Source organism: Boleophthalmus pectinirostris, unplaced genomic scaffold, assembly GCF_026225935.1.
Source record: "Boleophthalmus pectinirostris isolate CB_2022bp ecotype Guang Dong unplaced genomic scaffold, ASM2622593v1 HiC_scaffold_16, whole genome shotgun sequence".
NCBI classification, from domain to species: Eukaryota; Metazoa; Chordata; class Actinopteri; order Gobiiformes; family Gobiidae; genus Boleophthalmus; species Boleophthalmus pectinirostris.
In genome coordinates this window covers 2903414-2930109 of record NW_026571095.1, presented here as the reverse complement: position 1 = coordinate 2930109, position 26696 = coordinate 2903414, and the positions used below count along the sequence as shown (strand labels likewise).

Genomic DNA, 26696 nt, shown 5'->3' with positions numbered 1-26696 from the left:
GAGAGTGGCTTGTTTTTGTCCAGGATATTTACAGAGAGTTGTGGAGTTTTTGTAGAGGTTTCAGTGTTGAGGCAATAGCCGGAGACCAGACGGGTGAACAGTTTGTGAGTGTATGAACGTTTTAGCTGTTTGAGTGTACTTTTGGCAGCAATTCTGAATTTTACTCACTTACAGATCTTGTTGATGTGTGATTTACTTGATGGTTTTGAATCACACTGTTAATTACTACATGTATATTGTGCAAAATGGACTCTTCTGAGCTTTAAGCCATGTTGCGAAGTTGTTACGTCCTCAAAAACAGACCTGGAGTTGTGTTTTGTTTCATTCACACGTTTCAGTAACCCTTTATTATTACACTCGAGTGAAAGTGTACGAAGTTTGAGAGAACTAAATATGCAGAATTGTGTGTTAAACATGTGAATGAAATAAAACACAACTCAGAAGAAACATTATAACAGATCAGAAAATAGTATATCATATAAGAAGCTAGATGTCATTTTATGTGTTGTTGTTCTTATATTTTGATTATTTTGATTTTTTTTTTAACTACATAAACACATATTGCTTGCAGTTGTAAATTTGTTCAAAGAAAACACCAAAAATCTAAATAAAAAGTGATCGTACAGTATGAGGACAGTACATACTTCCCACGAAAAAGACTCAGCCTGCTCCCAAACAACCAGTGTGCTCCAAGCAGAACCCAAAGGAAATGTCACTGTTTTTGTCAACACTGATAAGATTTGATTCTAAGGCCATTTTGAAGAAACATGAATGAAACATGACTACAGATTACAGAATTTTGATTATGGATGGGTGATATATTGGCTCCTATATCAGCATTGGTGATCATATTATTGAGCGTCATGTGTCTTTTTGAACTGAAGTCATGAGTTAATATAGAAATAGAAATATGGCTTTACACAATCCTACAGCTAATTACTGTATATCCCAAAAAAATGCATTTTATTATTTTTATTAAACCTTCCTCCAATACTGCAATAAATTGGTTATTACAGTTTACTCTCTCAAAAACATGAAAAACAAAACTAGTTCATTTAAAATGCCAGGCTGGCGCCACCTAGTGCCTCCACTCAATGTCATTTCTCTCCAGTGACTAGGTCAAGAATCAGAATACACTAGACGGTTTACAAAAACCCCGGAAGTGCGAGTTTGGGCACCAGCCAATCATTAAAGAGACAGAACAAAGAGAATGTTTGGTGAATTTTACAAAGAGGAAAGACGTTATTGCCCTTCTTCCTACGGGATTTGGGAAAAGCTAGCTTTTCAGTTAGCCCCATTAGCAGCGCATTGGACATGTGTAGGGCTGTCGCGGTTAGGGAATTTCTCCTGTGGTGCGGTATAGTGGCGTAACAGTGCAGTATACGATGATATCACACCCCCTCCCCCACACCCCATCCCCTGGAGTTATAATATTTCCAGTGGCACTGAAAACTCTGATGATGCACTTGTTGCGCAGATGCACATGTACCTTGGTTGTTGTGTGGATACAGTGTGTGTGTAGTGTGGCAGAAGTAACATTTGGTTTTGGAACAAGTGTCGCTGCGTCTCTCCAGCTCTCACTGTGACAGCTCGGGTCAGAGTCCTGCACCAGGTCAGGTACCCGCGAACTTAAGAGAGAGAGCCCCTAGCACAAGCACCCGGAGCAGGTGTTCGCAAAGAGTGATCAGCTGCACTTAAAGGGATGGTTCGGGATTTGTGACATAAATCTGTATGTCATCCCCGTGAGCAGTGTCGTGCATCAACACTGAATTATCCCCGACAGCGTCCAGTGAACCGAGATACTGGCGGTTTTCGGCGTTGACGAAAGTAGTCCGGCAAGTTGTATGGGGACTGTATAATAAAGCGTTTTTCTTCTCAAAACAATCTGTGTTCAAAACAGTGATACATTTGCATCACAAAACCATCGTCGCCTAAAAAGTCAGACCTCATTATCGCTTGGCACTATTTTCTCTCCGTTCGTATCACTGCGCGCAGCCACAGAGAGATTGTTCATTAATTGTTCATTAACAATTTTCGCCTACTTCAGCGCAGAATAGTGACGTTTGTGTCTTGTTGATAACGTGTAGGTGGATGAATGCGCTTTGGCCGTTCAGACTGAAGTCACATGTCAAAAGATCAGATATGTATCAGTTTCAGGAGCACATATCCAAGTGTCCTGGGTCACATTTGAAAAAATCGGATCTGTGTCGTTCAGACTGTCATTAAAAGATCAGATACAGGTCACATAGAGGCCAAAAAATCGGATTTGGGTCACTTCAGGCTGCAGTCTGAACGCAGCCTTAGTTTCACTTCAAGAGCTGTTTATCCAATAGATCTGTGTTAGGGTAAGACACATTTTGCTCAAACACATGGGCCTTTAAATACTGTATTGTGAAATTTGGATATTGTTAGACCGTTATTCAAGACACTTCAGTAAACAAACCTTATCAGTGCAGACAATAACATCATCTATCACTATTCTAAAGTTTTTGTATGTGGGACAGTCTGAAGCGTCTTGGGTCTGGTGGCGTGACCTACCTGCTCAGCCAGCTTCCCCAACCTGTGAGGCTGCAGCGGTGAGGGACCGAGTGAACACAAAACACACAGAAAAGGAAAGAGGCGGAGACAAAATCAGGTGTGAGGGGATGTGGGCGGGGTTAAACACAAACCAGGAAGAAGATAGAGAAGAATGAAACAAACAGCTTCAAGATGGTGCTGAACATAGACGTATAATTATTAGACGCAGCGTTCGATGCTGATGTTATCATCCATGCTAATGCGAGGGGAGATATTTTATCTATAGCCGTTAGCATTAGACCCTAATTACCGTATTTTTCGGACTATAAGTCGCACTTTTTTCATGGTTTGGGTGTTTCCTGTGACTTATACTCCAGTGTGACTTATATATTAAAATGTTCACACTGAAGCCACGAGAGGTTCTAGTCTTGTGTGTCTGTATCTTCTGCTCCTGTACCACTGTCACTTCACGCTACTGCGCATGTCTCCTGCAGAAAAAGCTGCTGTCCTGCTGCAAATAGTAAAATACTCAGTCAAAAACGGTAATAAAGCAGCAGAAAGAAAGTTTGGAGTGAGCGAGAAACTTGTGAGGGACTGGAGGAAAGCGGGGATGGAGAGCTTCACGTAATCAAAAGGGTGCACCATGCAACTTTCCTGAAGTCACTGAATGGATGGACAAAGTCTGGACTTCAGTGACACCGAAACCATCCTGTCGGGATTCAGAAAGGCCGGAATAATTCTAACTTAAACTGATGCTGAGTCTGACGACAGCGACACAGAAGAGGAAGCGGCGCTCTGTTTACCTCCGGAGGTTGCGAAGTTGCTCAGAAGTGACACCAAAGATGAAGAATTGAATGGATTTAGTGATTTGGAGTGAGATGGACAGTTTGATAAATTTGTTCTGTTCTGTTGTTTATGCTAAAGTTATCTGAAGAACTGTTCATATGTGACGTTAACAGTCTGTTGTTTTCTGTTATTACTAGAACTTGCCTTTCAAGATAAAATGTCTGTTCCTCTTCTCTGACTCTCTATGACTTATAGTCCGGTGCGACTTATATATGTTTTTTCTTCTTCATTATGCATTTTTTGGCTGGTGCGACTTATAGTCCGAAAAATACGGTAGGCATCTAGCATAAATCTAATGAAAGTGGCATCTAAACTGGGAGCTAACCCGTTTCATCTGAGATTTCCAAATTTGTGTGGTTCTGGTCAACATCAAGTGACACTAAACCTCAGTTACATGAGACTGGTGAAGAAACCTAATAAAAATTAATTTATCATGAAATAAACATGTTATATACTTTAATATGGGGCTTCACCATTAATTTGTATATAAAGGAACGATCGATGTGAACAAGCGATCGAGCTGTAGCAGAGTAGAGAAAAGAGTAACAGGCAGAGTAGAGAATTTCACGTCTATGATCTTGAGTACTCTCCATTTAAGTGAAATTGTTAGGTTTTGTTATGGTTTAAATATTACCATTTAGTAACTTAAATCAGAATATTTATTGGAACTTAACTACAGATGAGTTGTAAGTGTTAGAGCCTCTTATTTTTAAAGGTTGTATTCAAAATCTCCCACCAAGAGCATACTATTGCTGTGTTCTTAGGCCATACACTCCACCTTTCTGACTCTTGGTGACGCGATAATGAGTCAAACCGCCACACAGCAGATGGGCAGTGTGTGTGTCTTGCCCAAGAACACAAAAACACAGTATACTATTGGGCAAAGATTGAACCAGCTCTCCTGATGTGTTACATTCATCACTATAGCCCCATCTTGTTGAAAACATAATACAAATGTAATTAAGCAAAAAAATTAAATAAAATAAAGAAGTCAAAAGTGCACTATGTAACTTTTCCACCTTCCTACTCCATGGAGACAAGTGGTGGTGGACCTTCTTAAAAAGATACACTTCCAAAGTTTTAGGGAGACACTTTATTTCCATGATGATTTCCATTGTAGATTCTATATATGGAAAGTAGCAAACAAAAAATAAACTCACAATAACTCCAAACTCGTGTTAGATTAAAACTAAACTTAAAATAGCCACCCTCTGATTTGAACCCTGGTTTCCACTTCTGGCATTTCTGGGAAGTGAAAACCATTTCAGGAGAATTTATTATAAAGATCACTGAGGGTCTGCAGCATTGTCAACATAGCAAAGGATGGCTACTTAAGAGCATTTGAATATAACATATCAAATATGTAGTATTAGAGTTAGTGAACTCTTAGCTATATAATTCCATATATCTTCCATCATATGTCTCCTGTATGTATATAAAATGTTTACATAGTGCACCTTTAAAGTAGAGCATGAACTGAAAGAGGATGCTCAATGAAAATGGGACTATGATCCACACAGAGTTACCGCTTCACAGAGCAGGCAGCTTCAGAACGCTTTCCAATTGAACATGTTAGCATCAGTATTAGCATCAGTATTAGCATCAGTATTAGTATCAGTATTAGTATCAGTATCAGTATCAGTATCAGTATCAGTATTGGTTGTCTCCGTACCTGCAGACAGATGGCCAGGTTGACTCTGCAGCCGAACGACGTGCTGACGGCTCGAGGGTGCAGGCCCAGGTCTTTGAAGAGTTTGGAGAAGGACTGAGTGAGAGAGATCCTGGGACGCTCCTCTGCCACCACCACACAGGTCCGGACACGGGACAGGTCCACCCCCCGAGACTGAAGCCCACAAACACAGAGAACACTGGTGAGGAATGACTGTGGCCCTGCTACCATGTAAAGGTCTCTGAGGGTCTGCAGCTTCACACAAGGGTGACATCTGTGGTTGTCATGCCAACTGTGATATTGTGATTGATTTGTGGCGAGACATATTTGAGCTTTATGTGGTCATATTTAATCATTTACAGTTAGAACATGAGTTTTTTCTAGGTAACAAGTTACAGATAAGAACTTTTTGACAGTTTTAATACTTGTTTTGGAAGTCGTCTTTGAGCATCCTGAAAAGGGCTATATAAATAAAATGTATGTATGTATGTATTATTATTATTATTATTATTATTAGCATTAGCATTATTATTAGCAATAGCATTATTAGCATTAGCATTAGAAGAAAGTTCAATTCCAAGAATTCAATTCCTGGACCAAATAGGTGCATTTTGTGTGATTTTCTTTCCCAGATCTGTGTACTTCGCATTATGTTCTGCATCTGACAGTTCTTACTGTCAAAATAACTGGTTATAGGCAGTGTTGAGAAGACTGCTTTGTTACAGAATACTGCATTAAAATGTATTTTGTGTTCAGTTACATGCTCCCATCAGAGTACTGTACAAACACTTAGAAAATTCCGTTTAATTTTCCTTTAAGTACTTAACTGTATTCCTTTGGTTTTGGTAAAGTAACTATATTAAGTACCACTGTAACTGTACTGAAATAAATGCTCATTTCATTCATAAAGTATAAAAAGACATCAACAGAGTCACAACATCAAACATACAAGAAATGAATGAAAAGGAGCAGAAAGAAGAAGAGTCATCTTATGTTCTCTGTCCCTTTTCCTTTTTCCAGACAAAACATCAACACTGATAGTCACTTCAGAACATTTCAAATCAGTACATTTCATTTCAGGCACTATTATTAATCAATTGAAAACAGAAATTTTAACTAAATTGTTGTGCATAATAGTGTTCTTTTTCATACATATAAATTGCATTCGATTCTATGTGTTTTTTAAATGCTGTTATTGTACTTGATTCTTTTATTTCTTTGTCAAGACTCTTCCATAAGTGAACTCCTTTCACAGTGATGCTTCACTCCATAACCTTGGTTCTGAATCTGTTTTGGTTTTTTTTACATGTAGGTTCCTTTTAAATTGTAGTGGTTTGTTCTTATCTCTTAATAAAATCTCTCTGGCATTATTAGTAAGACATGGCCCTCTAGCCCGGCTCACCTTGAGGGCGTCCGTCTGCAGGCCCAGGCCCTTGGTGCACAGCTCCATGACGCTGTAGGAGCAGAAAGTGTCTCTGACTTTGTACTGACTGACCGCAGACAGCCACAGGGAGGGGTTCAGCTCCAGCTCCGAGGGGGGGATCAGGATGGACTGGTGTCCGCTGTACACACTGCACACAACACAACAACAGCTCACTACAAATGGAACCTATATATAACCTAAGAGTGAAGATACCCTGAGGAATTTATTAGCTTTATGTAAATTATATGACATTGAAGACTGCCATGGCAGCATCTGTCTGCACAATGATGCTGATGATGTTAAACCAAAAGTCTGTTGGATGTTGGTACATTCATAGGAACATTGGTAACCTATGGACTTATATCTGTTTGTAGTATCAGATTATGATACATTATTATGGATAAATTATTATTATTATTGATAAATTTTAAACCAATAACAAGTGGAAAATATTTCACTTTTGCACAGGGAAATCAAACCCAAAGCCCTGGTACAGGATTGTCCATGGTTTTCAGGTTTTTTATGTACCACTTGACATTTTTGTTCCATATCTTTCAGCATCTTGCTCTAGTTTGTAGTTTCCTTTATTTGCATGATGCTAAATGCAAATATTTGTCATTATTTCTTGGTCTTACCATTTTGACCAATCCTGTATTTAGTTTACCTGACCAGCCAGAACCACGTGCTTTGACAAAACTTAAAGACAAACAGGTATGGAATCCTGTCTCCCCAATTCCAAATGGCATGACTGACAGACAGATTAACCATTCAGAGAGATGCATGCTCTTATAGTGGCTTACATTTAAAAACGGGGAACAATGTGACATTTAACTCTTAAATCTTAGTACTTTCTTTTATATTCCTATGCGCTCTTCTATCTGTGGAATCGCTCAGTGGTCCAGCTGTGCTGCACAGTGCTCCATGAGTGTATACTAGTGATGCAGTTTTCCCATGATTCAATACGTATGTCGATACAAGGGTCATGATATCCATTCAATTTCGATATATTTTAAGATGAAAAAAAAAATCTGCTAATGTAATATATAATATAATATCACTATGATATTACTGAAACATTACACACACTACACACAACACACTGCAACACAACTACTGTGAAGTTATACTTTATATGTGAAGTGTTTTAGTTCATTTGGTTCAATGATTTAGTTCATTTGACCCAGCATTTTTATTCAATGAAAATAAGAAAGTATTACTTTTTCTTTAGATTTTTATTACTTATTACTCAGAGTATTTTATATTTTATAATATAACTTACTAACCTATGACTGTTAGGGGAGTTAAACTATCAGACTTTTCCTTTTTTGATGATGATTTGATGATTTCCTGAGTCCTCTCAGTGCCTGCATACGCCTCATGTCTGTGTCATCGCTGCTCTGCCTCTTCCTGCAGAGACAGTACGTAGCTCCTCCCACACTGCCCTGCTCTTTTTACACACACTCTGCTCTCCCATCCTTTTTCTGGACACTAAAACTCTGTTATATTACATAGAAACATCTAAACAGACCATTTCCTGAGTAAAACCTCTGAGACAGTCTGAGAAAAAGGTCGTGTATATGGTGAATCATGTTACATGTGCGTATACGAGCGCATTTGATTAAAACCGATGTGAAGCGATTCTAAAGACTGTACTAAAGTATGTAGACTGTAATGTACTTATTGTGTCATTCCTGAGTCTATCAATGTAAAATAAAAAGTGACTGAAAGATAAACTCCTCCTCTGTTAGAATATTTCAGCTGTAAATCCCTATGGAGCTGTTTTCTGCTGCACCTGAGGAGGACACCAAGAGAACTGTTTCCCTTTGGACCAAAATAAATGACAACATAGAGACCTGGAGGGACATGGTGTATCGACATGTGTGTATCGACATGTGTGTATCAACATGTGTGTATCAACATGTGTGTATCGACTGAATACGTGTATTGAATCGTGAGACCACTGATAGTTGCATCCCTAGTCTATGTGCTCTTGTACTTGTTCTGACACAGCTCAAGATCATTCTAAAACTAAACTGTCCTGTGAATTTAACTTTTTTTAGTATCAATATCGAATGCTCAAATGAGTATCTAGTTTTGACAGACATTTAAAACAAATTAGCAGCTGTAGTTGGACTGTGGAAGGAGATTTTTCACACTCTATGATCCAGTTAGGTCAGGCAAGTATTTAGTAAACATTTCTCCATCTACAGTAAATGTGTGTGTACGTCAGATCTCCGTCTGTTAAAATCTCCGTCATGTTTTGCGTGTGGTGAGTGTCTGACCTGCAGAGGCACCAGAGCACGAAGCCCAGGCCACAGTAGGGGTCCAGGCAGATGGCCACCTCCCTGGACGGGTACAGCTCACACTGGAGCTTTATGGAGCGGCAGAAGGCACTGGTGGCACTGTGGGACATCTGAAGGCACATGTGACAGTTAGGATGACTGTGAGCATGACGCAAACAGGCTGACGCAGCAAAACACAACAGACTGTAGCTAGAAAAAATACAATTACAATCATGAACATTGCATCTAAAGTCAAACCTTTTTTACCTTTACACTTTTTGAACAAGTCATGCAGGCTTTTATTTCACCACGCCACGACTCTAATGCACTTTATTCCAGCATCTCACAAAACGCACTTTATCGACTACAGTTTGTCCAAAACTCTGTAGCGTGACTTTTAACAGGAACAGGAAGGAGAGAGCACATTACTCCAATCTTTGCGTCTTTGCACTGGCTTCCTGTTAACTTTAGAACTGATTTTAAGATTTTATTATTTGTTTTTAAAGCTTTGAATGGACTGGTCCCACAGTACGTCTCGGACCTCATCCAGATTTATACCCCCGAGCGCTCTGAGGTCCAAGGGCCAGCTCCAGCTCATGGTGCCTGAGACGAGACTTAAAACCAGGGTGGACAGGGCCTTCTCTGTGGTCGGCCCTAAACTCTGGAACGCTCTGCCCCTCCACATTCGAACAGCCCCCACAGTGGAGAGTTTAAAGTCTAGTCTTAAGACTCACTTTTATTCTCTGGCTTTAACACCGTGTGAGTTGTGTGCTCCTCTGTGTCTTTAAAAACAGATCAAATTAATAAATGTATTTGATTGGCTTTATTTATTTATTGCTACTCTATGATTTTGCTCTTATTTTATTTTACTGATTTTATTATTTTAAGACTAATATGATTAAATCTGAGTGTTTATTTGATCATTTTATTATTGTTATTATTATGTATTTGTGCAGCACTTTGGAAACAGTTTGTTAGTGAAATGTGCTATAGAAATAAACATTCTGCTAATGTGATGAGTATAATATGATATAAATGAAACATTACACACACTACACACAACACACTGCAACACAACTACTGTGAAGTTATACTTTATATGTGAAGTGTTTTAGTTCATTTGGCTCAGAAATTTGTATTCAGTGAAAATAAGAATGAGCTTTCTCAGAGTATTTCATATTTTATAATATAGCCTACTCTTAATATAGACTAGTGCTAGAGGAGTTAAACTATCAGACTTTTGCTTTTTTGATGATGATTTGATTATTTCCTTTCCTCCTGAGTCCTCTCACACACGTCTCATGTCTGTGTCATCGCTGCTCTGCCTCCTCCTGCAGAGACGGTACGTGGCTCCTCCCACACTGCCCTGCTCTTTTTACACACACTGTGCTCTCCCATCCTTTTTCTGGACACTAAATCTCTGTTATATTACGTAGAAACATCTCAACAGACCATTTCCTGAGTAAAACTTATGAGACAGAGTGTGAGAAAAAGGTCGTGTATAAACAGTTTGTCCTCGGGGGACAAACAGTTTGTACACTGGCCATAGGCTGAAAGGCGTCGGGACTTTGTAAGTTGTCCATTAAGACATGCCGTAAACTAATAAAGGCATTTTATTTTAACCAGTGAGTGCCTTGGGTTTTTTGCATCTTTGTACTGACTTCCCTTCCCAAAGAACACCACTGAGTTGGATCTACTGTGTATTATCCTCTGGAGGTCCAGGAAGCACTTCTTCTGAAACATTTTTATACTAATAAAAGGTCGTGTATATCAAGAGTCACGTCCTGTGCGTAAACGAGCGCATTTGATTAAAGCCGATGTGAAGCCAAAAGAAATTCTAAAGTACTTAGACTGTACTAAAGTATGTAGAGTGTAATGTACTTCCTCTGTCATTCCTGAGTCTATCATAGTAAAATAAAAAGTGACTGAAAGATAAACTCCACCTCAGTTAGAATATTTCAGCTGTAAGTCCCTATGGAGCCGTTTACTGCTGATTTTATTATTTTTAGGTCTAATATGATTAAATCTGAGCATTTTATTTGATCATTTTATTATTGTTGTTATTATTATGTATTTGTGCAGCACTTTGGGAACGATTTGTGAAATGTGCTATAGAAATAAAGTGGATTGGGTTGCATCTAAATACAAAATAATACATTGACTCTTTACATTGTGCTATTCACAGCAAATATGTTTATTTTTTTCTTTACCACAAATGGGCAAAAGTTGATATTATGTCTTTGTCACACTTTCTTTCTATTTGCACTTTCTATTCGAGCTTCACTACTGTTCTCGTTTTATAGTTTAAAAGTGTTTAGAAGTTCACCTGTTGCATTTCAAAGTTGGAAAAGAGCTGACTGGCTTTGGACAAATTCTAAAATCTCATTTCAGCCTGCAGTGTGAACGAAGCCTAAATGATTTGTGTCTAGCTGTAGTATGTTTATCGTTTCATAGTTTAGATTTTTCTCTGAACGTCGACCAAACGCGTCACCTCGAAACAGGATATCAAATGTAAACAATGGTTACCTTGACTCCAGCGAGCATCCCTGTAGTGGACACGCTGAAGTCCAGATAGGCCAGAGTGTCCGGGTTCAGCGGTTTGTGCAGCAGTGGGGGCTTCTTCTTTGGCAAATCATCTACAATAAAAATGCATTTGTCAGTAAACATGTATTTTCAGATCAACATTTACATTCGTTGATGGTGTTACCAGTGTCGATGACGGGAGGCCACGTGCGCAGGTCCACTGTGGCTGTCGCTTCTTTGGACCTCAGCAGTTTGGAGATGATCTGCGTCGTCATTACACAAACTGACCGACTCACCTGCACAGGAAAAACATGGACAATTTATTATTTAGTATTTTTACAGAGAAGTTGGTGAATGTTTTAAAGTCAAATCTGTTTTACCCCAGTACAGATCTATTGTAAAAGCAGTACAGGGTCAAAATGAGACCGCTGCGTGCTGTCTGCATCTAATTATAGAGTGTTTTATCCTCCATAAACCAGGAAGTTTGCTGTTGGCATGCTAGTTGTTGTCAGTGTTGGGAGTAATGCGTAACGAATTGCTGTAATACATTGCTTTTTGCTGTAACGCAGTAATGTGTGGCATTACAGGGAAAAAAATTATAATATTTGACTCAGTACAAATGTTGTAACAATGCTTTTTTAACCTGGATTGAAGTGGTGGGTTTTTCGTTTTTCTTCATACAAATTTGCAAAATGAACTGCGATATCAGCAGCAGTGAAACGCCATCATTACAGTTCCAAATGTCAGGACGAGCCCAGAGGTGCACCCGTGTAGACTGTCAGGTAACCGCGGGTGAAAGGACTGGCGGAGAGCGGGCTCGGGGTTCTGTCAGGAGCAGTACTAGATTCCAAGTCCTAGTCCAAGATTAGTTCTGGTCTAAACCTGGTTTAGTCCTGGTTTACACCTGGTTTACATCTGGTTCAATTCCAGTTTAGTCCTTTTTAGACCTGGTTTACACCTGGTTTACTCCTGGTTCAGTCCTGGTTTAGTCATGGTTTAGTCCTGGTTCAGTACTGGTCTAGAACTTGTTCAGTCCTGGTTCAGCTCTGGTTTAGTCCTAGTTTAGTCCTGATTTAGACCTGGTTCAGTCCTGGTTCAATCCTTGAGCAAGTCCTCGGTTCAGTCCTCGGTTCAGTCCTGGTTCTGTCCTGGTTTAGTCCTGGTTTAGACCTGATTCAGTCCTGGTTTAGTCCTGGTTCAGTCCTGGTTTAGACCTGATTCAGTCCTGGTTTAGACCTGATTCAGTCCTGGTTCAGTCCTGGTTCAGTTCTGGTTTAGTCCTGGTTTAGTCCTGGTTCAGTCCTGGTTCAGTCCTGGTTCAGTCCTGGTTCAGTTCTGGTTCAGTTCTGGTTTAGTCCATACACGGTGCAAAAGTTCTGTTCTTCGCACAGTTATTTTGGTGAGAGTCTAATGTTTTACATTTTAAATACAGTAATATTGTAATGTAACTAATTACTTTAAAATGACAGTAACAAATCATAAATAACACATTACAGTTTTGAAGTCACTTGCCCAACAGTGGTTGTTTTTAGCATTTATAAACTCATTGTGGTGAATAATAAGTGTGAGGAATAAGTTATAGTCGTTGTATTCAGTTTTAGTAACATAAAAAGTCAGCTGCAGAGACTTTCCATAAATAAAAATAACACATTTAGTAGAGTGGCTGACCTCAACGATCATCTTGACAGTGGGCAGCGTGGTGGTGATGTTTTGTGGATGAGGAGGTCTCACTGTGATGGGGACACAGCCAGCGTACAGACAGCCGTAGAACGCGACCACCAAGTCCACTCCTGACGGGGACAAAGGAAGAGTCCAAATGTAAACGTCTACTCATCAATTTTGTACAGAAGCTCTGAGCGGCAAGCAAAAAAACTAAACAAAAAAGAAGACGCATGTCATTTTGGCCCCATTTTCAAGTTTTTTTTTTTTTTTTTTTGCACCAACAACTCAAAGAAAAGTTTTGTTTTGTCACATCAACAGTAAAAAAAATAACTGTTTGGGGAAAAAAAAGATGACAAGAAAAATTTTTTTTTCTTTGTTGGTGGAAAAAAAACTTAGAAAATGACCTGCCTTTTTTTTCAGGGCTTCTGTAGTTTTGTACGTTTTTTGGATGTATATTTTGTGTGTTACCTGGTGGATAAACCAAAGCCACGTGGTCTCCGTCCTGCAGGTGTGCACGCTCAGACAAGATGGCGGCGATCTTCTCCGCTCTCTTGTGCAGCTGGACACAGGTCAGTGAGTTGGCAATGGTGCCCTGGAATCACACATCCACTATTATAAACAGGTTTAATCAAAGGAGGGAATTACTTGTTATTGTATATGAAAATATAAGAGTTCTAGTCTAAAAGAGGCTTTTGCCATTTTATTTTTGTAGCTTTTTGATGACGGTAGTACCTTCAAAACATTTTTTATCATTCCTAGATGTTTAGTTTCAACTTTATGCAAGGGACTCAAACCAAAAGTGAGTCCTACCTTCACCAGACTTTAACTACCGTCTTTTTTGGACTTTAAGTTGCACTTTTTTTCATGGTGTTTCCTGCGACTTATATATTAAAGATTTCACACTGACAGGCGCGAGAGGCTCTAATCATGTGTGTCAGTATCTGCTGCTCCTGTACCACTGTCACTTCACTCTAATGCGCATGTGTCCTGCAGAAAAAAAGCCGCTGTCCTGCTGCAAGTAGTGAAATATTCAGCCGAAAACAGTAATCGAGCAGCAGAAAGAAAGTTTGGATTGAGCGAGAAATTTGTGAGGGACTGGAGGAAAGTGGGGAGGGAGAACACGGCTTCATGGGTACAACTTTCCTGGAAGTCACTGGATGGATGGACAAAGCCTGGACTTCAGTGACACCGAAACCATCCTGTCAGGATTCAGAAAGGCCGGAATAATTCTAACTGGAACTGAAGCTGAGTCTGACGACAGCGACACAAAAGAGGAAGTGGCGCTCTGTTTACCTCATGGATCTATGGTTTACCTTTGGAGGTCGCGCAGAAGTGACACTGAGGATGAAGAATTGAATGGATTTAGTGATTTGGAGTGAGATCGTGAGTTTGGTAAACTTATGTTCTGTTGTTTATGCTGTTCATATGTGACGTTAACATATTAATGCCTAATCAGCCTGTTGTTCTCTGTTCTATTGTTTTTACTTGAACTTGACTTTCAAGATGAAATGTCAGTTCCTGGTCTATGATTTTATAAAATAAATTTCCCCCAAAAAGTGCAACTTATAGTCCGGTGTGGCTTATATATGTTTTTTCTTCTTCATTACGCATCTTTTGGCTGGTGCGACTTATACTCCAGAGCCACTTATAGTCCAGAAAATACAGTCATCTAATTTCAGTACTTAATACATTTATAGTCATACTTTTACTACAAAGCTGGTGGGGTAATACTGAATATTGAACAGTGAAATGTTGCGGATCTCTCTCTGAAATGAATCTTGTTGATGTGTTACAGTAATAGAGTCTGACCCTGGAGTTGAGCAGTGTGTAGAGGACGTGGTCAGGAGTGGTCTGGGCTCTCCACTGCAGCACCTCGGACAGGAACAGGAACTGCGCACAAAGCACAAACCACACATTACTATGGGTTATTCACACTCACCACTAACGAAGGCCTCTGAAGACTTTGCTCACTTCAACATATATTATGCAAAATGTACTTTTTCAAGCTGGTAAACGTTATATTGTCTCTTTGTCAAAAACATGCCTGGAGCTGTAGTTTTGCTTCATTCACATTTGTTTCATTCATTCCTTTAACTCCAAATTCATTTTCTCTGCGCACTCAAAAATGCTCCGTTCAGATTTTGCCAGTTTAGTTGCGTCACAGAAAAAAGTACCAAAGTTAGGTGACCAAAAAGGGAATTAAAGCCACAAGAATGATTAATATGTGTTTAAAGAAACAACTCTAACTGTTATAACTTGTATTTAAACTGAAGACATTAGTGCAGGAGTCTCCATCCTGCAGCTCGAGAGCTACCGGAAGCTCTCCACCCCCTTCCAAGTAGCTCGCCAAAACATTTCTGAAGTATACATATTGTGCAGAATAGCTCAAATTTTACCTGGGACAGTCCCAGCAGATTTATCCAAAACCACTGATTTGTCCCAGTCTTATACAATAAATGTCCCAGATGTCCCTATTTTGGACCAATCTGATCCCTGCCAACAGTAAAGAGACATAAACTGTCATTTGTTTAGGTCAGGGGTCTCCAACATTTTCTTCCGGTGAGCCACCTTTACAAAAAGAAAAAGCCAAAGTGCTACTTATTTTAGCCGTTACAAGAAATTGAGCGTATAAAGCCTTAGATGAGGAACAGTTATATCCCTGTAAAACACAAACCTTTATCCATTTATTAGTGCTCAAAGTTTAGGGTGACCAGATTTTCAAAATAAAAAAACTGTGATGTCCTAATTTTTTTGGTGGTTGGTAATAATAAATCTGTGAAATGAGTTCTGCAGAGACCATTCATGACGAACATGTGAGTCAGTATAGTCACATTTTCTTTGTGTTTTGGTCATTTTTAAGCAGCTTTTTTGTATTTTACCCAAACAAATGACTGTTTATGCCTCTCTTTACTGTTGGCAGGGATCAGATTGGTCAAAAATAGGGTCATCTGGGACATTTCTTGTATAAAACTGGGACAAATCAGTGGTTTTGGATAAATCTGCTGGGACAGGGGACACAGGGCTCAAAAGTAGGACTGTCCCGGGTAAGAGCCATTCAGTACAACATGTATACTTCAGAAATCCTTTGGTGAGCTACTTGGAAGGGTGTGGAGAGCTACAGGTTGAAGACCCCTGGTTTAGGCAAAATAAAAATAAAAAACTGCTTAAAAACGACCAAAACATGACTGTACTGACTCACATGTTGGTCATGAATGGTCTCTGCAGAACTATTTTCCTTAATTACTCACTTGTTTCACAATTTTATTATTACCAACCGCCAAAAAAATGGTGACGTCCCGTTTTTTTATTTTGAAAATCTGGTCACCCTAAACTTTGAGCACTAATAAATGGATAAAGATTTGTGTTTTACAGAGGGGCCGGGACAAGCAGAAGTAAACACAAGGCCAAAAATTCAAGTTCTGCATCTGATATAAAAATGTATTGAACAGATACATATGTACTCTAGTTTATGAAACTGTTGACCTTTTTTCTGTACCATTTTTGGTTCTAAAGTTCCATATGTTTTAAACAGACCATGTATGAAACATGGAACAAAAATTATTTCCCAAATTTCAAAGACCTGCAAATCATGTAAATAAATGGATGTATTTCATCATATCTTGTGTTATTCCATCTTTGAACTGTTGATGAAGGGACATGATTTTTCAAAAAAAATGTATTTAAAATGATAAAAAATTAGCTTGGAAGGACTGACATATTTTATAGAAATAGTTTCTTTCATTTTGAAGTAATATTAAAGTATTCAGAAGAAAAAAGTTGACAAATGATGTAAAATCCTGCACCTTCTACTTGTTTTTGCACAATTTTCCCTCCGTTACTTTTCCCTCCGTTACCATGATCTTTCTTAATAAAAAATCTCATGAGTCAAAAAGTCAGAGGTTTTTCAACCTAATCTTGTACCATATGGTAGAAAACTATATGAAGCAAATATTCAAACCAGTTTGTTAAGGATATGGAAGTGAGAACCAAGAGTTATCACTGTTTGGATTTATTGCCCAAAAAGTGCTGCATATTTCATTCCCTCCGTTACCGACATGAGTTTTTAAAAATTTTTTGTCAACAACTTGAAAGAATATCACAGGTTTAACTTGACCCTGTTGGAGTGTAACTCTTTCCTACATTCTGATACTTTACTTATTTCAATAGTCCCTCTAGTTTCTGAATAAGAGACATTTGAATGTCAAAAATCTGCCCGTTTCCCTCCATTACTGCTTGATCGGACCCAGAGATCTAACTGTTTCCCATCTAAGGTTTTCCTTTCTCAAACACAATGGACTCCAGGCACTCCAACACAGTAGAAAAAGTTAACACATCGCACGAGGAAAAATATAGTTAAAAGGCCTTTATTTGAATGGCCAAAGCCAACATGTTTGGACCTGAACTGGTCTTCATCAGGGCTTAATTAAAAGCAGAGCATAGGCGTGGCCTTCAAGTAGAACACATCAACCAATAGCAGGCTGGAGTTAATTGGAGGCAGACAAAACAGGTGCACAAGAACAGGACACGGTACAGGCAAAAAAAAAAAAAAAAAAAGAGTCCGTTGTGTTTGAGTTTTGATCCTTTTTTCCAAGAGCACCCTCTACTTGCTCCTACTGATTGGAACACCTGCAGCAAACAGACACATTTTTGTTCTTTAAGGTTTTCCTTTGCTCAATTTCTTGTAACCACTAAAATAAGCAGCTCTTTGGCATTTTCTTTTTCACATTGGAGACCCCTGCATTAGTGTAATAACAAAGTGTAGGTCAACTGAACTTAAGGCAGAGACAAATTATACTTAAGACCTGAAAAGCGTCTGTGATCAGCGGCCAACAGTCTTGGTTTATCGTTGATTAGGACAATTTTAGGAGCAAAGACATTTAAATTTAATCTGTTCTCCAAATAAGTCAACCTAAACTATTCAATACAAAATCTGCAACGCTTCAAATTCCATCATTCTATTAACTGTCTTTTATATATAAATATCAAAAAATACCAGTTCTTCTGACTCTCGCTCACTTCTTTCTGCTGTTGTTCCATATAAATCATTAGAATCTACATCAAATGACTGGTCGACGAATCAAAACGTTGGACCGGTCTGTGCTCTGTGCTGTCCACTGTGAGAAACCAAATGTGAGACAGGAAGTAGAAAGAGGGAAAACTTCAGTTCAGATGAAACTTTAATGAAATCCCAGAGTTGAGTCGACAGCTGCCGACTGATGTTTTCATCGCTCACAAACGCTGCCCCCCGGAGGTCTGCGAGGCATGACGCAGCCGCTACAGACTTCATTGAGTTTAGGAAGTAAGACAAGCACGCTGACAGACTGAGCCCCAGAATACATGAATAACAATGGATATATTATTACTGGAGGAGAGGGGGAGACCAGGGGGAGACCAGGGGGAGATCAGGGGGAGATCAGGGGGAGACCAGAGGGGGAGACCAGGGGGGAGAGATCAGGGGAAGACCAGGAGGGAGACCAGGGGGGAGATCAGGGGGAGATCAGGGGAGATCAGGGGGAGACCAGGGGAGAGGGGAGACCAGGGGGAGATCAGGGGAGACCAGGGGGAGACCAGGGGGAGACCAGGGGGGAGACCAGGGGGAGATCAGGGGGAGACCAGGGGGAGACATCAGGGGGGAGACCAGGAGGAGACCTGGGGAGCATGGTGGCAGAGGGACTAGCTTTATCTATCGTGACAACAGACAGAGAGAGTAAATTGTAGGCCTGTCAGGATAATTACTATATCGAATTATCGTTCAATATATTTTGAGGCTCAGAATTGATCACAGGTACTTTTTCTTTGCAATAGTTTTCAATAGAGACTTCAGTAATTTTTATGTAACCTGATAATATTTGAGCTTTAGGATGGTAAAATAATTTGTTGTAAATTCCCAAGTACAACTGTTAGATCAGTAACTGTATTTGGTTGAGGTGTTCTTAGGCAGCAGTCCTTGGGAGCATTATGGATACGTTCATAGAACTAGAATCAAATCTGAACCCAACATGGCATCGTGTTGTTTTCAGTGGTCTGTGCTCACTGACGCAGAGGTCCAAAAATCATTTTCTCTTCTGCATTTACTTCCTCAACAGAGGCTAGAACAGTGGTGCTCAATACGTCAATCGCGATCTACCAGTCGATGGCCAAGGTCGTGTGGGTAGATCTCCGTGTCTCGTCTCTGACTCGATCGCGTTTGGACTCGGTCTTGTCTCTCACTCAAGGTCTGACACTCAACAAGTGTGATCATATTTCATTCCGGCCGCTGCTGTTGGTAATAAACTTGTAGCGGGTGCAGGAGCGTGTGGGGCGTCTCAGTGCAGCCTGTGCGCTCATTTGAAACCCGCGGAGACTCTACGGCGCATCACAAACACACACGCTCCCTATGCACGGCTCGTCTGCGACAGCGTGTGCCCTCGTGTACCAGCGTGCATCACAGGGCAGGTTCAACTTCCTAAACATCCTACCTGTCCATCTGCCTCACGTCAGCACGCCGCCCCTCGCCTTTTCACGCTCTCGCTCCTTCCTGCGTACAGCGAACACAAGCCCCTCCCACAGTGCGGCTGATTAGAAGAACAAGACCAAACGTGAAGCAAAAACCAGTCTAAATTTGTGTTCCAGTGTTGGCACAAAGCAGGTCTACAGCATAGAGCAGATCTACAGAACAGACCTACTGCCACATTTGGCTGAAGTTTGTCTAACAAAAGTGACAAATGCATCTGTGTTTGTCACGATGTGCGTTTGGTTTGGTAAACGTGCAGAGGCTGGTAAATATCACTGCAAAACCAGAAAAGAATGTAACTCCAGTTTGGAACTTTAAAAAACAGGTTTAAAAATCTTCCTTCACTTTTTTCACAGTTTTGTGTAAAGTGCCAGAGGAAGTTCTCTTAAAGAAGAGGTTCTCAAACTGTGGGTGAGGGTCCAAAAAAGGGGCACAGAGTGTTTCAGTGCAGTTTGCTTGGCTTTGTATTAAGTAGATCATTATGACTTGGTCATTTTGTAAGTAGCTCACATGCTGAAAAAGTGGGAGCACCCCTGGTCTATAAGGAAGTATCTTCTTGCCAGAAAACTTAATTTAAAGAATCATTATGTTCACTCAAGTCTTGAAATTCAAAACATCGTTGCAAATAAATGTGGTTTTCCTAAAAAAAAAACAACTAAGTTTGTTTGTAATTTTAAGTGCCAGGACCTGTTGTGTAGAGCACTACTGTCATGGACACATAATGAGAGCATTTTAGCATTTTATTTTCTCTTTCTATATTTGTAATGTAAGCATTTAAGCTGTTAACACATAAAAATATCTTTCCTTTTGAGAAAAAAAAAAAGAAGGTCAGATATGATTGACCACGTTATAAAGTTGTGTAATGTTTAAAATATGCAAATGATAACTTTAATGAGAAGCTTTAATATACTTTAATATACATTTTAATAGTGCAAGAGAAGAGGGAAAAACCTAGAATGAATTTGCCGTTGCCCAGAGTAAAAGCTATGGTTTTGGTTCTGAATAAATTCATAAGTTTCTACTTGTTAAAATATTTCCATTCCAGAGAGCATAACAGAGCCTTTCAAAATCAGAACACATGGTGCGGCTCCAGCTGTGAAATTTCTTACATTTTCACTTCTGTCCACAGTTAGGAGTAGATTTTGTGAATAGAAATATTTCATAGTAGCCTCTGTGTTTGAGTCCACAGTGTTGAATATAAAACAGGAGAGATCTTCTTATCGGCTCAGGGAACACAGACTCGTTTCTACGGTAACATCCAGACTGAATAAAGTGGAACAAGTCGACAAATGACTCAAGCAGACCCGACGGCCATTTTGATTTGCGTCAATCTCCCACGGCGACACATAAAATTGTAAATGCACATTTTCTGTCACAGTTATGTTGATGTTAAGTTATAATATTCTTAAAGATGCTCCCTGTAACTTTTCTAATTGACTTTTCTCCATGAGTGCGTATACATGTACATCAGTATCCTAGTTATTAGCCATATTCTGGTTATGGCAGTATTCGAGTTACTGCGTATACATGTGCCCTGTGTACATGATCAAATGGAGTATCCCGGTTTCTTGACATAATCTTTTAAATACGCAAGCACAAAAATAACCTTCATTTAATTTAATAAACCAGGAAAAATAAAACCAACCATAAGATCCTTTAGCAGAGGAAGCTCGGGAAGATCCTAACCAGCACTAAAGAGCTATGATCCACTGCGCAGATCAAACCAAATGTTTCCAAACAGCAGATTCTTACCATATTTTCCACACTATAGGGCGCTCTGGATTACCGTATTTTCCAGGCTATTAGACGCGCTCATAAGCCTCCAACCCCATCAAAAAACTACTGCGCGTCCCACAAGCCAGAGCGCCCTATACATGAATCCACTCAGGTGTCCCAGCACTAGAGATGCGCGGATTGCGGTTACAACCGCGGTATCCGCGGTTAATCCGCGGGTCGGGCGGATGACGTGACGAAAAATTATATTTTAATTAAATTCGGGCGGGTGGCAGTTTAACTACAAAAAAAAAAATAAGAAGAAGTTATTGTTAGTATTGTTACCTACATCTGAAAAGACGAGTGTCATTGTCTGTGCTTGTAGTATGAAGTGTACGTCATATCCTTAATTAGCCCATTTGACCTCGTTTCATGTTCTGAAGGTTAAGGTTGTGTCAGGTTATTGATAGCCTAAGGTTTACGAGGCACATATTATATGCAGTTTGTTTAATTATTTCTCATTTATTTCAGCTGTTTGCCAACACATAAGTGGCTATAGGGCCATATTTATTTAGTTACGCATATTTTTTCTTGCCTATTTCAATTGGAATATAAAGAGGGCATTGCCTGATTTCAATAAAGGTTCATCTGGATGAGATGATCTGTCTATTTTGTTTCGATATCAGTTATATTTTAAAAACACGCAGACATTATAGCGTAGACTGCCACTCGGGGATTTAAAACTTAAAGAAAGACCGATGGAGTGAGGCTATGACTTTGAAATAACATCGGGCAATGGCAGAATGTTCAGAATGTAACAACACGAAGGCAAGAAGGTTAAAAAATAGCCTAGTCGGAAAACGTTGTCAGTTAATTAGCTGCGCAAGAAAACCAGGTAAGTTCTGGGGTTGTTACGGACAATTAAGAATGCGAACATACACGCTGAGCGAATTTTGGAATGAATGAGCTATAGAGTTTGCATTTTTATCGAGGCTCCTTAGTTTGTTTGCTGTATGATTGTTCTAAAATCTAAAATCAATCGGCGGATGGCGGGCGGGTGCGGTTTTGAAAACCTTCGGTGCAAAATGGACAGCGGGCGGATGATGAGTTTTGTGTCGCGGTTGCGGATGAAAAAATAGCCCATCCGCGCATCTCTACCCAGCACGATTTCAGTAAACTACAAAGCCACACCACCCACAGAACACACAAACACACACGGAGCAGACAGCGACCGACACAGACAAAAACACCCACAGACACACTCATCACTCCACGCTGACGAGGAACGGAACGGAGGAACGAACCGAAAAAGCGAGTGCAATGTGCCACTTCTAGACACGACTGAACAACTGAGTCACTGCGAACACGCCGACAATCCATTGGTCCCAGACACACCCTCCCTACACGCCACAACTGAACAAAGCCCAGAGTCACCGTGAACGAACAAACAAACAAAACCACTCACCCATCACACTGTTGTGTTTCCTTTAAAGTCCGGTGCGGTTTATTTGTGAAAAAAGTTTGAAAAATAGACCATTTAATGACAGTGCGCCTTATAATCCAGAGCACCTAATAGCCCGGAAAATACAGTATAAGGCATAGAATGGTCTATTTTCGTACTTTTTTCACAAATAACTGGGAACGCCTCGGGGTCAGGGTGAAGGAAGTCTCAGAGTCCCTGCTTAGACTGCTGCCCCCGCGACCCAGCCCTGGATAAGTGGAAGAAAATGGATGGATGGATACTGCCTTATTCAGGATACTGAAACCAGGATACTGTGTTTACATGCACCATGACGAAACCGGGACACTCAAAAAACCCGACCATAACCGGGACACTGATGTGCATGTAAACACACTCCATGGAGAAGTTCTTGGATAGAATTTCAAGAAAAACTCGGAGTGTCATGACGATTATTTGAATCTGATTGAAGTGTCACAACAGCGGAACAAGACAAAAATCAAACATCCAGATGAGAAGAAAGCTCAGACATCTTCCCTGTCAACAAAGCCACACAGTTCTGCACATTTTTAACGAAGCCTGTGTTTTTCCTCAAATAAGCTGGAGTACATCTTTCAGCGTCACCATGTTTGTTTTGGTCCGTTTGGGCCCTTCACCTTTGACTTCCGCACAAACCTCAGAGCTGCGACGCGATTGGTCCGCTTGCCCGATCAGCCTTACAGTGGTGGCATGCCAAGATGTGAACTCAACAAACAACAAATATCACGAGAATCCATCTTGCTGTGTTAGGAAACTATTACCATAAGCGATTAAGAATTCAAAACTAAATTATATCTTCATAGTGTCGCCTTTAGCCGGGAACCAAACCTCATGAATATTCTGTCCTTCCATTATTCATCACCCCGTACTCTGTTGTTTGTACCTGTCTTGGTTGAAATATTTATTGTGTTATTTTTAAACAGAAAAACAGGCAAAACTATGACTTAATATAGTTGAAAATATAAAAAATGTAGGAGGTTTGATAAGCAGTAGTTAAAAGTCGGCTCCCTGTGGCTTGGGCGCTGTTGGCTGTGAATCTCTGCTCTGAAAAAGTGCTGAAATATTCATAAGCCCCAAACAGTGAGTGGTCCGTGACGCGCTCTGCCTCTCATTTACATGTGCCCAGTGTGCGACAGCTGGGACCACTGCTACTGCATCTGCACACGGCCGCCCATTTGTCCGGTTTCTCAAGAAGATTTCACATGGAAACTGTTGCTTTATTTTGATTGTAGAGGCACAGATTATTTTATTTTCCGATCTGGTCGTTTCCTCGTCACAAACAGACCTGGAGTTGTGTTTTGTTTCATTCACACATGTTTAACACACAAACCCTGCACATTTAGGCTGAGTTCCACCGTGTGATGTCATGTGGTAATCAGTGTTGGGGAGTAACAGATTATATGTACTGGAGTTACGTAATCAGAGTACAAATTATGAGTAACTATTCGGTTACAGTTACTGTTTCAATGAGTGGTAATTGGATTACAGTTACTTTGTTGAAATAAATGGATTACATGGTGGTATTTTCCTGTTTTCACATTTTGGGCTAAACCAGGACTAAACCAGGTCTAAACTAGGACTAAACCAGGACTAAACCAGGTCTAAACTAGATCTAAACCAGGACTAAACCAGGACTAAACTAGGACTAAACCAGGACTAAACCAGGTCTAAACTAGGACTAAACCAGGACTAAACCAGGTCTAAACTAGATCTAAACCAGATCTAAACTAGGACTAAACCAGGTCTAAAACCAGGTCTAAACTAGATCTAAACCAGGTCTAAACCAGGACTAAAACCCGGTGTAAACTAGATTTAAAACAGATCTAAACCAGGATTAAACCAGGACTAAACCAGGACTAAATCATGCTGCGTGGACGTGTTTCCTCCTCTTCTATCAATAATATTAGAAAAAAAAGGTAAACAGTTTCATAAACTAGAGTACATATGTATCTGTTGAATACATTTTTTACATCAGATGCATTAACTTGAATTTTTGGCCTTGCTGTTTACTTCTGCATGATCGGGCCCAAATGTGAGAGGATTCAGACCCACCCTGTTTCTGTCTCGTATACATCTCAAAGTGCATAACAACCTCATTGACACTTCAAAGTCCAGACAACACATCATGTCAAGGGACAGTGGGGAACTTCCATATTGCACCGTGAATTAACCTGAATGAAACATCAAAAACACAGAATAATTCCCACACTACTGAAAAAAAGGTAAAAGGCCACTGTTAACGTGAAACCTCCCACCATGTGACATCACAAGGTGGAAGAGAGCATTTTGAGCTTTGGTAACATACACAGCCTAATAGTAAGGGTGTAACGATATCCAAATATCACAATACGATATTGTCACGGTATGAACCTTGTGGTACGATATTTAATGTGATATCATGGGAAAGCTCACGATATGGTGGGGAGGCTTATGATTAGGAATGTAACAATATCTAAATCTGTTACAATATTTACACGATATACATCTCACGGTACGATATTTATTGCGATATTTTGTGGGGCAAACAAAACTGTTAACATGCCACTTTTTGCTCTTAAAATGCCTTGACAAGACTTAAAAGTGTTAGAACTGTTATTTCTTCTTGTAATCTGCACTGAAATGGAGCAAAGGATCATGGTCTATGTAGTCTTTTTCTTTTGCTGCACAATAACTCTTCATTTAAGCAAAGAGACTTGTAATTCGATATATTGTGATGGTCCACGATATTATTGTGAGAACTTTGATGATACAATATCACGATATTTCGGTTATTGTTACATCTCTACCTAATGGGAATGTCCCGATCACCCCCTGAGTCTGAGTCCTTTGATTTTGAGTATCTGCCGTTACCGAGCCTCGATCCGATACTTCTATAAAACATTATGAAATGAACTAAGAGCAAAGAATAAGATCCAGGATGTGTGGGGGGATCAGATTGTGTTGATTTCAATGTGTTGTATTTGGGCTGAACTTAGTGTGAAAAATCAAATGTAGAAGACTTAAATTTGATTAACTTTTCTAACCATGAACCATCATTGTTGAAAATCTTGACTTTTCACCGTCTGGATCTTGGAATGTGTAACTTAGTAAACTTAATGAACTGGACAAAACAGGAACCAGACCAGAATCAGATCAGACCTGAGACTCTGCACAAGCTACACTTTGTATATTTGATATTATATGTTTGCATGTGCATTACATTTGAAACATTTAGGCTTCGTCTATGAAATCCAAATAATACAAAATCTTACCAAATAAAAACAAGATGACATTTATTTTTCATAACTCTCTTTGTGCACCCACATAGCTCATTCTGTACCTCCACGTTAAGAACTGTGATATTTACAATGTCATTCTTACAGTATAATGTATTTAAATACTATATTCACCTGCAGTAAGACTAGAGTTTAAAGCATCCGTGTCCAACCCCGATAAGGGACAGCGACGACGCCATCGGCCGTGCAGGTGTAAACACAGAACCCCAGGCAACAGCGCCCGAGCACGGCACAGCACAAAAGTCCCAGCATGAGTGTGCCTCTAGTACAGCAGGCCCTCGGACAGATAGTCACACTAACTGAACAAATCCCGCGCCTCAGTTAAAAAATTAAAATTAAAAAAACTGTTGTGTGCTGTGTGTCCTGTATGTATATTATTTATCCGATTATTTATCCGATACCTGATCAGAGCATAACATCTGAGTCCAGATCAAGTCACGTGATCGGCCCCGATTTCCAATCACGGGATCGGATCGGGACAACCCTACAGTCTAATAATAAAAGATTACTTAAACATGAACGTGAACGAAACAAAACACAACTCCAGGCCTGTTTATGAGGAGGAAACTACATTAGAACGTGTCTCAAAGCTCACAAGAATCAAATTTGTGTGATGTAGAAACTTTAAAGCCACAGTATGTATCATTTTACCCAAAAGTTAGACTCAAATAAAAAATGGTAACACTTTAAAATAACGACACCTTATTAAGCCTTAATAAAGCATGAACAAAGACTTAATTAATAATGATTCACGCTTAGTAACTACTTAATTACTACCTGAATTAGCACTTAACT

General features: G+C 39.8%; 1 protein-coding gene across 1 annotated transcript in view; it reads right to left on the bottom strand.

The window, feature by feature from the left end:
- The window catches only part of LOC110153344 (disco-interacting protein 2 homolog C), a 304174-nt gene that overhangs the window by 9315 nt on the left and 268163 nt on the right, over positions 1 to 26696 (bottom strand). The window contains exons 24-32 of the mRNA XM_055151871.1: positions 14732 to 14812; positions 13391 to 13514; positions 12929 to 13050; positions 11445 to 11556; positions 11264 to 11373; positions 8738 to 8868; positions 6435 to 6603; positions 5036 to 5206; positions 2539 to 2568 (exon numbers count right to left, since the gene is read on the bottom strand). Coding sequence (XP_055007846.1) covers positions 2539 to 2568; positions 5036 to 5206; positions 6435 to 6603; positions 8738 to 8868; positions 11264 to 11373; positions 11445 to 11556; positions 12929 to 13050; positions 13391 to 13514; positions 14732 to 14812 — 1050 coding nt within the window. The remainder of the gene's footprint in view (positions 1 to 2538; positions 2569 to 5035; positions 5207 to 6434; positions 6604 to 8737; positions 8869 to 11263; positions 11374 to 11444; positions 11557 to 12928; positions 13051 to 13390; positions 13515 to 14731; positions 14813 to 26696) is intronic.